The 16,267-nt window shown below is 36.4% G+C and overlaps 1 protein-coding gene and 1 long non-coding RNA gene across 3 annotated transcripts; one reads left to right on the top strand and one right to left on the bottom strand.

Annotated features, from left to right (window-relative positions):
• Window positions 1-1,828: 1,828 nt before the first annotated feature.
• Window positions 1,829-11,116, bottom strand: LOC132151509 (mRNA (2'-O-methyladenosine-N(6)-)-methyltransferase-like). Of its 2 annotated transcripts, XM_059559654.1 has the most exons (16): window positions 10,980-11,116; window positions 8,769-8,911; window positions 8,569-8,693; window positions 7,975-8,109; window positions 7,726-7,865; window positions 7,427-7,581; window positions 6,568-6,715; window positions 6,400-6,483; window positions 6,222-6,321; window positions 4,950-5,112; window positions 4,623-4,798; window positions 4,454-4,540; window positions 4,191-4,375; window positions 3,922-4,015; window positions 3,648-3,823; window positions 1,830-2,872 (listed from the first exon to the last, which is right to left on the bottom strand). In XM_059559654.1, the coding sequence occupies exons 2-16, from the start codon at window positions 8,890-8,892 to the stop codon at window positions 2,605-2,607; spliced, it is 2,160 nt and encodes a 719-aa protein (XP_059415637.1). In that variant the 5' UTR covers window positions 8,893-8,911; window positions 10,980-11,116; the 3' UTR covers window positions 1,830-2,604. The 2 variants fall into 2 exon arrangements, with proteins under 2 accessions (XP_059415638.1, XP_059415637.1); XM_059559655.1 differs by lacking the exons at window positions 8,769-8,911; window positions 10,980-11,116 and having other exon boundaries at window positions 1,829-2,872; window positions 7,975-8,154; window positions 8,569-8,696.
• LOC132151511 (uncharacterized) lies at window positions 8,825-11,283 on the top strand. The gene is made up of 2 exons (XR_009436415.1): window positions 8,825-8,943; window positions 10,963-11,283. It is a non-coding gene; the product is annotated as an uncharacterized LOC132151511 (long non-coding RNA).
• The last annotated feature ends 4,984 nt before the right edge of the window (window positions 11,284-16,267 follow it).

The raw sequence follows: 16,267 nt of genomic DNA, 5'->3' as shown, positions 1-16,267 counted from the left end.
AATGCTACAACACTGATAATATACAGGTAGAAGAAACATAAGCACAAGACATATTTACATTCACTGAATCTCTGTCTTTATCAGAATAATATAACAGGGAGACATTCATGGCATTTTAGAGGACACTGAATCAACAAACGCAATGGTGACCAAATATAAATCAATCAACATGACTGATAAATACAAATCTGTTAAAGCCTAAGTGTATGACTAATTAAACAATACAGAGCTGTACAATTTATATATATATATATATATATAAATATTTTTTTTTTGTAATGAAAAATATCAGGTCATGCAAAATAAAAACCCAAACATACCTTCGTAAGAAAAAGAACAAAAGAGAATTATAAAAATAAAGTTATGTATAAATGGATGTTTTTGCTGGTTACACTTCATACACGACTCTACTTTAAGATAGGCTACTAGATAAATTCCTCCTCTTTTCATGACACTTTGGTTTAGTTTAAAACAACTATTTCATAAATTCTATAATTCATAAACTGTCATTTAGAACCAAAATGTTAAATTAAAACCAGCAAAAAAACAAAAAAAAAAAGCACGGTGAAAAAGACATCTTCCGTATTTTTCCCAAATAAACGAACAACAGCCGTGTAGGAAAGCAACAAACTTCATAGCCATGTTCTGTACAACATCTACAGTTCTGCTGGTGATCCACTCTGGGATTAAGAAATACAACCAATGGTTATATTGGATTTTATAAATGGCAAGATGGGTAACATTACACGTCAAACCACTGGAATGCTTTTAAACTTAAAATAAATGCCATTTCCCAAGTTTGGCTACAAGAGAATGTAGTCCACTGCATAAAAACAACCAAACAAACCTATCATTTCTTACAGATGGAAGTGATTGGCTTAATAAAATGATAGTAGACTATTAATTCCTACAAAACCCAACAAAAAATAAAGATCCACCATTGTAGTGTTAAAAATGGCAACATTTAAAGTCCAATTGTAGTAACAAATCCATCGATAACGTTTCTCCTTTTAAAAATGTACATTCAAAACGCTGCCCAGTGATACAATTTAAACCAATATCATGTAAACAAATTTTTAAAATTTTAAACTTTTAAAGCACTTTTTTTCACATATACACAAAACTGAAATCGAAGCAATAGCTACCAATTTTAATAACTGGATGCCAATGGAAGAATAAGCCACTCATTTACTGCTTCATTTTAATTTAATTTAATAATGTCATTACTCTCAATTATAAAACACCCGAAATCAGAGGTAGACTCACTGGAGAAAAACAATGGGCCTATGCTATATTTATGAGCTAATTCATTAGCAATAACACACCGAAACGGTTGGAATAATGCTTTCATAACTAATAAGAAATGTAACTTTGCTTTTTCCAGTTGCTAGGACTAAATGCTAGAATTGATTAGGACTGGTGGTTCACACAGGCTTGTGCTGCACAGAAACGGAGAACGCAATCAATCTACACAATTTCAGATTTGTTATGGAGTTCTGTACAATATTTTAAGAAGAAAAGAAAAAGGACTGGCTTTCACTGCAGGTGGATGACTGGGTGGAAACTAAATATATCTGACCTTTTGTTACTACGTTCAGTATATATTCAGACATGAAGTAACCAAACGTGACCTCTCGACTCAGAAAGGAACGCCTATGAATGGGAAGTGACGACCGCTTCGAGAAGCCCTAACGCTGATGCATGTCATGAAGAAGTAATTTAAACATTGCTGCCTGATTGCAAATTGTCTTTTGAATCATCTAAAACATCGATATACAAGCATCGGTGCATCAACTCATTGACAGCTTCGTAATCCTTCCAGTGAGAAAAGTGAATATCACAAAGCTCGTCTTATTCTAACACAAAATCAACAAAGAAATATGCTTTTTTTTTGCATGAAAGATGAAACCTATTTGAAGACTATTTTTTATTTATTTATTTTTTATATACCATATTGCAAAAAATAAAAATAAAAAATTGTACTATAGTAATGCTAAATATATTTGAGTGGTTAAGATAACCCGATACAATTAAGTTGAATGGTGTTGAATTTATTCAGATTTTATCTTTTAAGAATCATTGTAATAGTAACTTTTTAACTGTAATACAGTAAATACTGTATAACAAATGAAAATGTAGTAAGTTTAATCACCATTTACCACTATAAAACTTGCTTCATTGTTGAAAAAATACTAGTGAAGAGCTTAAAAGGCTTTCTGCAACATAAATCTGGTGTGAAATATGACGACATTTCACTGAGATTCACCCTAAAAAGGCAAAAAAAAAAAAAAAAAAGAAAGAATAAGATATACGGGACTACATTTATCATCTCTTAAAAAAAAGACAACTAAAAAGTGACCAAACTATCAATACACTGATATAAAACCCAACAATTATGATAACGTAACTCAAAAACCTAAAACAATATTAAATAATGAAAGTAAACAAATGTGAGTCAGTCTTTCTTCTTCTCGCCTGAACATTTACATGCCCAGTGCCCATCTAAACCCAACAGCGCAATGTTAAACCTCTCATACAATCATAGACTCTTTCCAATGGACATACATACATACATACACGTGGCCACACGCCCAGCGCCGCGGTCTAAATGTCTGTTGTGTCTGCTGCAGTCTTGTCAACAGGACTGCTGTTGTCTTGACTCGTAGCCAAGTGCTCCTGAACTGGTTTGGAGTCTTTGTCTCCTGTACCGGTGGAAGAAGGACCAGGCGAGGGCAACGAAAGGCCGGAGATCTTATACACTGCCAGGAACTCCTGGATTCTCTCCGTGGTGGGCTCCCATTTGCTAAAGCCAGCGTTGTTTTGGAGGAAAATGACTGCTGTTCCATGGACAGACTTGTAGTATATCTCTTCTCTGAGAGACACAGAGGATAGAAACATGAGTTGTGGGAGTAAAACATGGGTTAAATGAACAGTTCACCAAAAAATTAACCTCTCAGTGTATCCAAAAATAAGGATTTGATCAGGAATTGAACAGATTTGGAGAAATGTAGCATTGCATCACTCGCTAACCAATGGATGCTCTGCAGTGAATGGGTGCTGTCAGAATGAGACTCCAAACAGCTGATAAAAACATTACAATAATCCACACCACTCCAGTCCATCAATTACATATCACATATTTGTTTACAACCGTTTTAGACTGTTTTCACATATAACTGTGTTTGATCGGTGCATATTTCTCTCCTGATTCAGACGAGACGACTTTTTAACTGGAGAATGCAATATTATGGAGAAAGGACTCGCATTTTAAGCAGAAGTAGTGATTTAAAGTTTAAAACTTAAAGATGGATTTGTTACATACAAATAAGCTGCCTTTTACAAGACATTAACTGGTGGAGTTGTGTGGATTATTGTGATGTTTTTATCAGCTGTTTGGACTCATTCTCCGCAGAGCATCCTTTGGTGAGCAAGTATCATAATGCTACTTTTCTCCTGCTCTGATGAAGAAACAAACTCATTTGCATCCTCAGGATGGCCTACGGTTGAGTACACTTTCAGCAAATTTTCATTTCTGAGGTCAATTACTCCTTTAAACCTTACAAAACGACTGCACTTTTGGTTTTATTTGTGCAGTGAACAAGGAACTAAAGGCACATGTACAAGGACATGTACATCAGATGTCTGACCTTTTGCAGATGTGCTGCGAGCCGCTGCGGTACTCGTGCTCGAAGGGAGGCACGATCATCTGGTGCCTGCGGAAGCGGCTGGCCTCCATCCGTGTCAGGGCAGGCGTCGGCGGGTCACGCCACTCTGGCACAAAGATGATGAAGGACAGCGGCTCGCTGGAGCATTCCAGAAGATCCTGAGAAAGATGGAGAGAGGATAAGAAAATAGCATGTGTACATTTATGTAAAGATATTCCAGTCTAAAGACTTTGGGATGACGTTAAGAGTCACACACCTCAAAGTGTGTCACCATGGCATCCATGAGCTCCTCACAGAACGGAGGGTTGGCCTCAAATGAGCCGCTGGCGGGAGAGAAGCTGAGAAACGGCCTGAGGACAGAGATCCAATATAGCAAATTAACCTCTCTGATAGAAACCATGCTTGCTTTTGTAAAACAGTAGTTGTGCTAGGATGTTAGGATCAAATTACACACACATATATCAACATGGTATTGTATCAAAACCATCAAATTCATATAATTGACAAAAGAACACATTCATATACCCTCGTGATCCAAAGAAGCCATCAATGTCTGGAAATGCAGAGCAGAACTGTTTGAAATAGCAGTTTAGAGGAGAAGCAAAGCACTCAAATGTCACTCCAAATTGTTTGTTCAGAGCCTCAAAGATGGGAACAGGCAGCGCCCCCTGCAGACCAGACCCCTCGTTCACACCGGAGCCAAACATCACCTATGGGGGGTGGAAACACACATTACTGTTGCATTCGGTCTCCTGGTTGGTTACCAATGCCTGTAATTAGAGTATTACCTGGTATCTTTTAATGAGGCACCAAACACGAGACAGGAACTTTTCAAACCTTGGGTCATCAATACAGCTGTACCGATACAAGAGTTCCTGTTTGTGCCAGAGCCAACAAAATAAGAACCCAATGTATCCAACCTTAATCTGTTCTGAACTCGTCTTAGCATGTACACACCAGTTTGCTGAAATGACCGCGGTTGACCTTCACCATTTCCCCTTTATACCGCAGACAGGCCACGTCATTCTCAAAGTGCAGCTCAACACGCGGCTGAGGAGGAGACGGAATGGAGAGTCTGACTGGATTACAGTACACCAACCGGTCCTGGACCTCCGTCGACTCGGTGCCATCCACTTTAAAGCAAGAAGAATAAATCAGAAAGGCTCTAAAGTCAAACCAAGAGTGAAGTTCGCACCAGTGCCAAAAAAAATCATCCTATTTTTAGATTTGACTTTGGTCCAACAATAAAACCCTCATTTATTCATGGACGTCTCCAATGTCTACCTGAGATGTTGCAGTCTTTAAGGAGAGTGAGGTGCGCCTGGCGGATCCTGCGCACATATTCTGCAGAAATGTGGTAGATTTTCGAACAGATGCCCTCAACGGAGTCCTTCGCCACGGATGCCACGTGAGGGCCGCACTGCTTTCGTAAGTGATCGAGTCGATCCTGAGGATAGATCAGATTACAGTCACGTAGGGGTGTAAGGGGTGTCACGATACGATACGATACGATATCGATTCTCATACCCAGCAATACGCTATTTGCCAATACCTCAAAAATTTCTACGATACGATTACGATTCGATACCGAAGTAAATCAATTAATATATTGATATTATACATCTACATTTTTATTAACTCACAAATGCAACCAAAATATATAACATGAACATTAATCTGAAATTTTCACATTGTGTACCTCAATTGGGAGATTCACAACAACAACAACAACAGAAACTAAGCCTACACAATTGTTTTATTTTTTTATATAATAAAGAAAATAAACAATTTGACAAACAATTCTGGTTGCTACTATCGGCTTAGTGCAAAAAATATTTTCTACAGGTAACCAAATTACAAGCAACAGCAGGAAATAAATCCAATACAACAAAGACCCAAGTTCAATCAACTTTAAAACTTTAAAGCTTTTTTTCAGCTCAGTCTAAAATTAATTTTAAGGTACGCTAAAGAAATTTAATAGTCTTAAATGGTCTTCACTGTTTAAAACTGAATATAGATGAATCATTTTTGATGTTACAAAGGTTATTTAATCAGAAGCAGTGAGCACTTGTATTTGTCTTTGACAGCATTAGATTTATTATTAGTTTGATTTCACTTTAAGAACCAAGCACGGATTTAATATACACATGCCTTTTCTTTCTGAACTGTTAACGTTAAGACATATGCCTAACCGACTGTGTTTAATAGGATATTCCCCAAAATGTGCATTTTGATGTAATTATGTATTTAGTGATCCATGCACAAAAAAAGCAGAAGATAGCTCAATTTAGTTATCCGTGAATTTGAATGAGAATGCACCCTTGGCGGTAATACATAGACGGACATTATGTGAAAATGTAGACATTGCCAAATAAGTTGCCTATTTATATTAAATATATCGATATTTTACATGTACCATTAATGCATCGTATCGTCAGACATCATATCAATGTATCGATCCATATTGATGAATCATTACACCCAGATGGTCATGCATATGATGCCTTGAAATGCTGGCTACGTTGGCAGCTCAGAGCAACACGAATGAGAATGTACCATGTAGTCCTCCTTGCTGGCAGAATGGTCTCGTCTCAGCCAGTTCATCGTGTCCTCGACGTTCCACTTCACCACCTTCCGACTGTCAGGAGTTGCATTTCTGTGAAAACGGGAAAAAAACTTTAACACAACGTTCATGTTTGTCTCAGAAATCTTAGTAACTGACATGAATAATTACCTGGAGTCAATCATTTTCTTGGCCGCCTCTGCATATTTAAACAAGAGTTTCCTGGCCTCTTCCTTGTATTTGATTCGAGAGAGCCTGAAATGTGTTGCAAAGACGTAAGAGATTTATAATGCATAAATGCATAATAATAAGAAACGTTGAACATGGATGTTCAAGAACCTGATGGGGATGTCGTTCATGATCTCTCTGAACATGGATGGAGAAATTACTAGGTTGCACTCGCTGGGCAAGAGCGGATCCAGACCTTTATCCACCAACTTTCTCTCCAAAAGCCAGCGGTTGAAGGATTCCCGTGGGGGCTCTATGCCTGAAAACAGTCAGTCAATCATTTCTACCAATAATTTCCAAACATTAAAATATACATTATATTTCTAGAATGTAAAAGTTTGGGGTGTTCTGCTCACAAAGGGTGCATTTATTTAATAAACAATACAGTAAAAACAGCAATATTGTGAAATATTACAATTTAAAATAACTTTAAAAAAATATATTCTTCGGTGTCACATGATCCTTCAGACATCGTTCTAATATTCTGATTTGCTGCTCAAGAAACAGTTACTATTGTTACCAACATTTTTGTGAAAACCTTAACTTTTTTTCAAATAGTTTAGAACACAAAAAAATTTCTTTCCTGTCACTTTTGACTTAATGAATAGAAGTATTAATTTCTTAAAAAAATATATAATCCTACTGACTCCAGACTTGTATACATATTAACAGACACACCTGAGCTGCATTTTCCTTCCTGTAACTTTGCAATGCACTCATAAGCCATTAACCCAGACTGGAACTGGCTGTGAAAATGGAGATGCGCTAGTGCTGCGATTATTAAACTTTGAGTAACAAAGCTACTAACTTCACTATATTTTCTGTTGCTCGGCTGTTTCAAAACAGAATAACTATACTAAGCCGTTTTTGTTGCATTGCCATTAATATTAAGAATCTTGCACATGTAGAATGTAAAGCTTTTTTATGGGAACATGTTGAGTCAGATGTGAAGGCAGAGGTGTGCTCATACCCTCACGCTGAGAGCACAGCTCGTGGTAGTGCTGTCGTAGTTTGGTGGTGAGTTGAGCTCTCTGCATCTCGATCTCAGGGTGTGGAGGGAGGTGGTCTGCTGGGGCTCGCTCGCGGATCACAGCGTTAGTCTGAACGTCCAGGTCCCAGTACACCCTGAAACACACAGACCAGTTCAGACACTTCATGTCTGCAGAGATGAACCGCAGTCAGGATACCTGAATCACTTCACTTTTACATTTAACCATTTAGTTGATGCTTTTAGCCAATGTGACTGATAAACGAGGAGCCCATGCTCACACAGAGGGCCGGTATGGAGCCGGTACAGGGACGCTGGTCGAGCCTTGTTTATCATCTGTGGTGTTCACCCAGGGTTTGACTCCTGGCGTGCTCGGAGAAATCGGGACAGTGGGAGTGGTTGGAGTGACTGGAATCTCAACCTGAAATCATACAGGAATAAGAAAAATGATTCACTAAAATATGACTAAACACTGATAAATAGATATTTGTTTTATAAGCGTCAAATAAGCTATTTGGAAGAAAACAGACTTTTGGCCTCTTGAAACTGTTTGGGCCTGCTTGAGTGTCCTCCGACGGATGTCTTTTACGCTGACCGTTGCCCAAAGCTGCGTCGCTCATCGCCTCGCCAGATGCTGGAGCCGCGTTCAAGCCCAGAGGATCCGACTAAAACAACAGGACAGTGTTGTTATTAGGGCTGGACGATAGGACCTAAAATCAAAATCTCAATTAATTGAACATATCACCTTGATTACGAGTAATAAATAGGGCTGTGCCGATCACGATCGGCCGATCGTTATGCGCATCTCGTCAGTAAAGCCGGTTCTCTAATCAGCGGTAAATTCCATCAGGTGCGTGATTTCACATAGAGCAGCTGTTACTACACAGAACCGTTGTTAACTGAGAAGATGCGCTGAAAATAAACGTGGATTTGCGCAGCTTCTCAGTTAATAATGGCTCTGTGTAGTAACAGGTGCTCTATGTGAAATCGCGCACCTGATGGAATTTACCGCTGATTAGAGCAAGGGGTTCCCAAACTTTCGCATGCCACTATATGAATAATACTAAATAAAACTGACACAGGATTTCGTATTCAGTGTAAAATGCTCTGAAGCCTGGACTCACAATGACATCATGCTGGCCCAGGACAGGCATCTCCCACAGTGACTGGTTTGTGAAGCGGTTGAAGTAATACGGCCGATTCTCCCTCTTACTCCAACACTTTGACCATCCAGCCTGAATCAGCTCATCTGAAAGACAAACTAAGAATCAGATGAGGACCGCAGAGAGTCAGGTGGTTCATCTAAAGCCTCACAGAGACACACCTGGCAGCTCTTGGATGGGTTTGCTGGTCGAGGGTGAGAAGGGAGCCGTCTGTGACGTGGACCCGGTGGGCGACATGACCATCACCGAGTCTGTCTTTATTGTTGCGTGGTTTTCACTCGTCATAGCTCCTCATTTGTCCCGTCTTCAGATAAAAAAAGTTTGCATTTTTACCAAGTTGAAGCATTGCAAACATGAGAGCAATATACAGGAAAGTCTTATGAACTCTAAATGTAGTGTTCGATATGTAAAACATGCTTAAATAACTGAAACTTCACATCCTAAGCTTACAGAAAATTAAAGTAGCGCTGTCAAACTAAGTTTTTGTTTTCATAATAAATATTTGTGTACTGTGTTTAATTATCATGTATATATAAATACAGATGCATACAGTATATATTTTGAAATTGTATATGCATTTATATATTTCAATTGTTATATGGTATATAAATATATTTAGTATATAAACATTACATATTTTTCTTAATTATGCATGCATGTGTTTGTATTTATATATGCATGATAACTCTGCACAGTATACACTCATATATTATGTAAACAAAAACGTATTTTCGATGCGATTAATCGTTTGACAGCACTAAATTAAAGTGTATATATAGATTTCAATAGGTCACAGGAATATTTTCACAGCGTATAGGGGACAAATCAAAATCAATACAGTACATTTAAGGTTGATTTAATTAAATTATACGTATTTATCCAAAATTGTATTTTAGTTGTGAACATACAAATAAAATAGAGACTAAAGCAAATGACTGCAATCAATTAAATAGTTGGGTAAAAATTATGATAACGTTTTTTTATGGACTATGCCTTTCAGTCAGCTGAGGTAAATGTTACGGAAGAACTTTGCAGGAAAACAACGAAACTTAAACGCAATAATGAAAGTGAATCTTTGGATCATCTATTTGTTAAACATTCACCGATAGAGTAAAAAAAAAGAAAAAGTTTCAAACAATTGAATTCATGACTGAGCCATAACTTTGCCAAACACTATAACAATACATGGATACGGTAATTATACAGTACCATGGTATATATTTCAAAGCATCATCATCACAATAATAGTATTACTATAGACAATAAACGCACAATTAAAACTGAATTAATTGATTCGTGATCAGTGCTCTGAAACTTTATGCACTGAAGGTCTTTATTGTAAACAATTCTGCAATTTAAATGTTACGGTTATAACAATATTGACTAAAATTATTTTGCAAAAAGCTTTTACTTACCATTATTATTATTATTATTTTGTATGGGATTTCCAACATATTAGGCATGATATCAAAAGGTAATAATTCAGTATCAAGGTAAAGTGATGGTAATACCATACGTGTGTACACAAACATGGTAGTTACTGTGGGGAACTTTTAAGAATACCATGGTATTACTATGGTAAAAGTAAAGAAATGGCATCATGGTATTACTATGGTAAATGTAAAGAAATGGTATTACGCAAGCACGCGTTTATATGTTGAAAGAAAAACATTATACTTCAATCTCAGATGGGACTCGAACACAGTGTTTTTCCTCAAAAAAAACCAAAAAACTACAAAAAGTACTATGGCGGTAACGCGGCACGGGAACGATATCTGATAATAATACCACAGTATTACCATGGGTTTTTAGTTTAGTAAACCCATGTTTCATACCACACATCATGTATATGTTCTATGCGAATGTTTACGGCGTTTATCGTCGTTAATAAGAGCACAAATGAGCGAAAGAAGGGCGCGCATGCGCAGATCGAGCAGCCCGAAAAGAAACCCGTAGGAGGAGGAGAACAACATTTAACAAAGAACTACGGCAGCGCGAGCCAGTGTGCGGGAAAGAGAGGATAAATAATACCGAGTGGCGGAGCATCCGGCTTTAATTGGGCACGGAAAGGACGGGGATGCGCCGGGCCATCAGTATAGTGTGTCAAAGTGCTCTTTTATTGAGTTTAAACCCCAGCAAACTTCGACCGTTCCGAGCACTAATTTTAGGCGCGCACTTTTGCTTCGTGGAAACGGTCGTCAAGATGGCGCGCGCTCTCATGTACTGGGCGCCGCGCTCACTGCGCATTATAACGCCAGTTTATAACGTGTACTGTGCGCGTATACAGCAACCGCGGGGATGTTAATGTGCCCCGTGCATTCCGCCACACGCCTATATGTCTCATGCTGCTCTTAGATGACTGAAGTCCTTACCTTGGAGAGGTTTGATCGGAGTCCTCTATAGGCTTTGCACTATTCGGTTCGGACCCGCCTCCTCCTCTCCCTCCCCACCGACTCCGCCATCTTGTATCGGGCACTCGGACGCGGTTAATGCGCATGCGCGGGTCCGCAGTGGACGACGTCGAGACCGCGCGGCCATTTGTAGAGAGGCGTTCATTCTGTGAAATGAAATAAACGGTTTTATTTCTTTATTTATAGGAAACTATGTGAACGTTCTTTTATTGTTGTCCTGAATTTTTTTACACATGTACTTAATACAATAAAATGGTAATGTCTATGTTTTGAAATTCTTTAGTCATATTTATTAGTTTCCCTCCCCAAATATTTCCATTTAGTTTCATTTAAGTTTTAGCAATTTTAGTACTTACAGTTTTTTTTCAATTAATTTTAGTAATTACAGTTTTTTTTTCATTTAATTTTCATTTCATTTAAGTTTTTGTTACTTGTTTTCATGTAATATTTTTCTTTTAAAATATATTTACGTTTTTTTTCAGTTACTTGTATATGTATATTTTATTTGCCAATTTTATGGTTACTACCATATATGCATTGATATAAAGATGCTTGCACTAATAAATTTCACAAACTATAATGAAATGTTAAGTAACACTGAACTGAACGTGGTCCTCTGTGGTTTTAAGTCGAACCCATTTCTTGCATCATGTGACTACAATATGGGCTTCTAAGAAGACATGAACTCATTTAAGGTTTAGTCTCCAAACATTCAAGGGCATGGACAATTCTTTGTTGCATGTTAATCTTTGCACATCATCATGATTATGAATTATTGCCAACACTGTTGTCACAAAGTCCTTGACATGATGCGAAGGGCAACACCCTTTCTCAACCCTTATAAATTAAGTGGGAAAATAGTGAACCAAGACTATAAAAAAGGTAGAAGTACAGCGAGGATTCAAACCGGTGCATTTCAGTCTGCAAGAAAATTAAATCTGAGAAACACTAAAAGTATCTTGCATTTCCACACCACTGTAAGTGGTGTAAGCATTCAATTATTGTGAAAGGTTCTACAAAGGTGTTTGGGAATAAGCTGCAATGCTTGCACAAAATGTGTACAAAGTTTATGATTTCATTTTGTGGCATCACTCAAAGGGGAACGAGTGCCTCCAGCACAATCTGAAAAAGGTTTTTGTTTCAATAAGGCAAGGTAAGTTTATTTATATAGCACATTTCGTACACAATGGTAATTCAAAGTGCTTTACAATAAAAGAAAGTAAAATAATAAAGAAGAACAAAAATAAAACAAGCAATTTAAAAATTTTGAAAATGATTTAAAAACTGACATTTAAAATGAATTTAAAACGGTTAGAAATAAAAAATGATTTTTACAAAGAATACAGTGAATACGTAAAATACAGCGCAATCGGTGTCCATCAGCAGTGCTTGTTGTGGCTGCATGGTGTTATCAGTGTCCTTGTGAGATATGTCAACCACATGATGACTCGGACCCGGTGTGTGTGTGCTGAACGGATTGACACACTCTGCTGAAGGGTGACGGAGGGAAAAATAGATATTGTCCTTAAACACTCTAGCACCAAGTTTGTTTGGGTGGAGGCCATCCAGTTTAAACAGTTGTCTATGGCCCCAGAAAAGATTGAAGTTGTCGATGAAATCCACTCCTTTTATATTACAAGATCTTTGTAGCCATGTGTTCAGCCCAAGCATCTGTGAAAACATATTTGTTCCCCTTGCTGGAAGTGGTCCACTGATTAATTACTGAACTTTGAGTGTTTCAAAGAGTTCACTGAAGTCCTTCTTAAGGAGTTCTGACTGCTCTTTCCAAATATCATTCTTCCCAACAAGGATGATGATTCGATTTACAGTCTTGTGCTTCATCAGAATGTTCTCAAGTTCCTTGTTCACATCAGAGACCGTTGCTTGAGGAAGGCAGCATGTTGTTGTAGTCCTGCTACGGATGTTTCTGATAACAGAGTCACCCACTATCAGAGTCCTTGGCTCGGCTGTGCTCTGAGCTGAATGCCGTGGTCTGCTCGTCATTGAGCGCCTGTTAGTAGCAATGTTAGCAGCTGATCCGATCCATGTTTAATCACATTTGGGGATCCTCACCTGCAATACATTAATGCTTCAAATCTGTTCTCAAGATGTATAGTGGGTGATAGAAAACCAGTCACAAGCCTTGTCATAGTCGAATCTGGGGTAGAGGAAGCTATGGCAGCAATACGAGAATACGTAGTTTCGGCTTGTTCCTCTACATTTGGTATAAACTGTTTAGATTCAGAAGATTCATGGGACTCACCGGCTGTACGCTGAGAGGGTCCATGCCTGTTTTGGAAGTCCAGCAAGTAACTTTGTTTCCAGAATCACAATCCTTTGCAGAAGTTTGCAGCAGTTCATGCAACAAGTAGATCCAACAAGAGGCATTTTCTCTCTCTTCTGTTTGAATGTAGGCAGTTGTTTTCCCGTCTCTGGAATGTAAGCTGCTGGCAGTGGGAGGCAAAGTTTTCTTTTAGTAGTATTATTCCAGTCCCAAAGAGTTTTTAGTTTTAGCGTTTGTGCCAAAAATCTGTTGTTTGAGCACTGTGCTGATCTGCTGAAGAAAAAAATCAGAGAAAAGTACAGAAATAAGAAGCAAAGCACAGAGCAGTAAGCTAGAACGTCTGAACGGTAAAGCTAATTTACCGTTATATAAAAGCTAATATGGACATTTGCACTCGTTTGCTCTGTTCATAGCAGTCGGACATGGATAGAGAAGGGTTTTACATTATGGGCTCATATGATTTAAAGTGGTTCCTATAATATATTAGAAAATCTTCATGTCAAAGTAAAATATCAATTGTCTTCATATTTGCATTTTAAATAATGGGTTTCACTGTTCATATTATGGATCAACACAAATAGCTGCTGCACATTTTATATCATTATATCCCAAATTCACATAGAAATATCTGAAATGTTCAGTTTGCTAGTGAATGAATAATTATATAATATTATAATATTAATTATTTATTCTAAATTTTGTAATTAATTATTTAAAAATGTAAAGATTAATGATTTAAAATATTGTTTATTTATTAAATGCATTTATTTATTTTGAATTATTGAAAATTTAAATTTTAAAAATGCATTATTTATTCATTAAAATATTGAAAATTATATATATATATATATATATATATATCTCAATCATAATTATATTATATAATAAGTGTATAAGGTAAATTATATATACTATATGTAATTTAATTTATAATACATAAGTATAATTTAAAAGTAAATTTGCTGTGCTACTTTCTGAGCAAAACTGTTTGGTGATTATAATACATCAATGTTACATTAATTATTATTCATAATTATATAGTACTATATTATTATTTATATATTTTAAATTATTTCCAAATTAAATAAAAAAGTGATTGTTTATTTAATAAATGTATTTATTTCAAATTATTTAAAATGCAATTAAAATGACCATTTATTCATTTCAAATGTTTTTATTTTTATTTTTTATTATATAAAAGTATAATTTAAAAGGACATTTACTTAACCAGTTTCTGTGCTGTCTTAATGTCAACAAAACATATTCTGAATGTAATGAGGCTTTGATTTTGCTTGTGTAACATTTTTTTAGTTCTTATGTTTGGGGTTTTGACCTTGTGTTTGTGAACTGTAGTAACCCCAGTGTCTTCTCAAAGCAAACATCACTTTATGGCTGGAAACACTTGTGAGGAACAGTCCAAATTTAAGTGATTTCCACTAACATGCACTGATTCTCATGTCAAGTCTATTTCTTGTTCCCCAAAAACACTTCTGTTTCACAAAGAACATGTTCATCTTTCCTGAAATGTACAGACATATAGCTTTCATTCAGCATCATTTTATGTCAAAGGTCACCTATTATTGCGTACGGACCATGTTTTTGCTAAAAGACATTGTTTTAAACAAGAAATTTCCTCTTGATGCTTAAAAAAAGCTCTCAAGCCCACAGGGTACAAAATAAATGAGGCATTTGTGAAATCTTTCCGCCTGCCTGAGACCGTCTTCTGTGAAGCGAAGTAAATCAGCCGGACCCTGGGGTCAGTGACTTTATAAAGCACATTTGTGGGATGGTTTGTTTTGATCCTGTTTGTTCCTGTTGGTTATATCTGGGGGACTAAAGACAGCTGCCTCCAACATACACACACACACACACACACACACAAACACACGACCTCCAAGAGAGCGACCTCGTTTAAGTCTCTAAAATATTATACTGCGTATCAATATATTAAATGTTCAGATGTTCTTGTATTTATAAATATGATTGAGTTTGACTGAAGAGTTCTTATATTAATTAGCATATAGAGTATAGTTAATATACATTGATATTACATTAATTATTACTCATAATTATGCATTATAATATATTTTAATTATTTATTTAAATTAAATTTTAATTGATATTTAATATTATTGATATTTATTTCTAAATTATTCAATATTATATTTTTAATAGATGTAAAATGATTATTCATTTATTTAAAATATTATTACATAATTAGAATTAAATAATTATTACATTATTTTAAATTGAAGCAAAATTACAATTCATTAATTAAAATAATTAGTTTTAAATTGTTCAAAATGAATTATAATTTATTTATGAAGTTTTTTTATTTATTTAAAATGACATTTAAATGTACGTATTATTTAAAAAATTTTAAAGCACATTTACATAAACAGTTTAAGTGCTGCATCCCATTTATTTATTTTAATAAAAAGTGATTTAGTGATTTAAACAAAAATTTAACTCATCCCAATCCATTTGAACAGTACATGAACAGTCCCTCTCTCTCTCTCTCTCTCTCTCTCTTTCTCACTCTCTCTCTCCTCTGTCCATTCTGACTAGGCACACAGTCTCTCCTCCTCTGCACTAAACACACACACACAAACACACACGCAGACACAGACCTTTCACACACACTGCTACAGAGACGAGAGACGACAGACTTGGACTTTTTCCACTGGATACTTTCTTCTACACGGTTGAAAGGCAAGATCATTCTCTTATATGCTTGCAGTTTGGATATATTCAGCTGTCAGGACCTATTTTCCTGCCGCAGCACTGGAGAAGCTCTTTGGTGCAGGACAGAAAAGCTGCATCATCCGTGGACAGATAGAGTCACTCGGATCTGATCTCTAAAACTAATGCACTAGGAAGGCTTTTTGATGCACTAGTTTTACATTTAAATTTTTTGAAAATATATATTATTTCAATTTATTTTGCATTATTTGTACTTAATTTT

Source organism: Carassius carassius, chromosome 10 (genome assembly GCF_963082965.1).
Source record: "Carassius carassius chromosome 10, fCarCar2.1, whole genome shotgun sequence".
Taxonomy (NCBI): Eukaryota; Metazoa; Chordata; class Actinopteri; order Cypriniformes; family Cyprinidae; genus Carassius; species Carassius carassius.
This window is presented reverse-complemented; position numbering and strand designations above follow the sequence as displayed.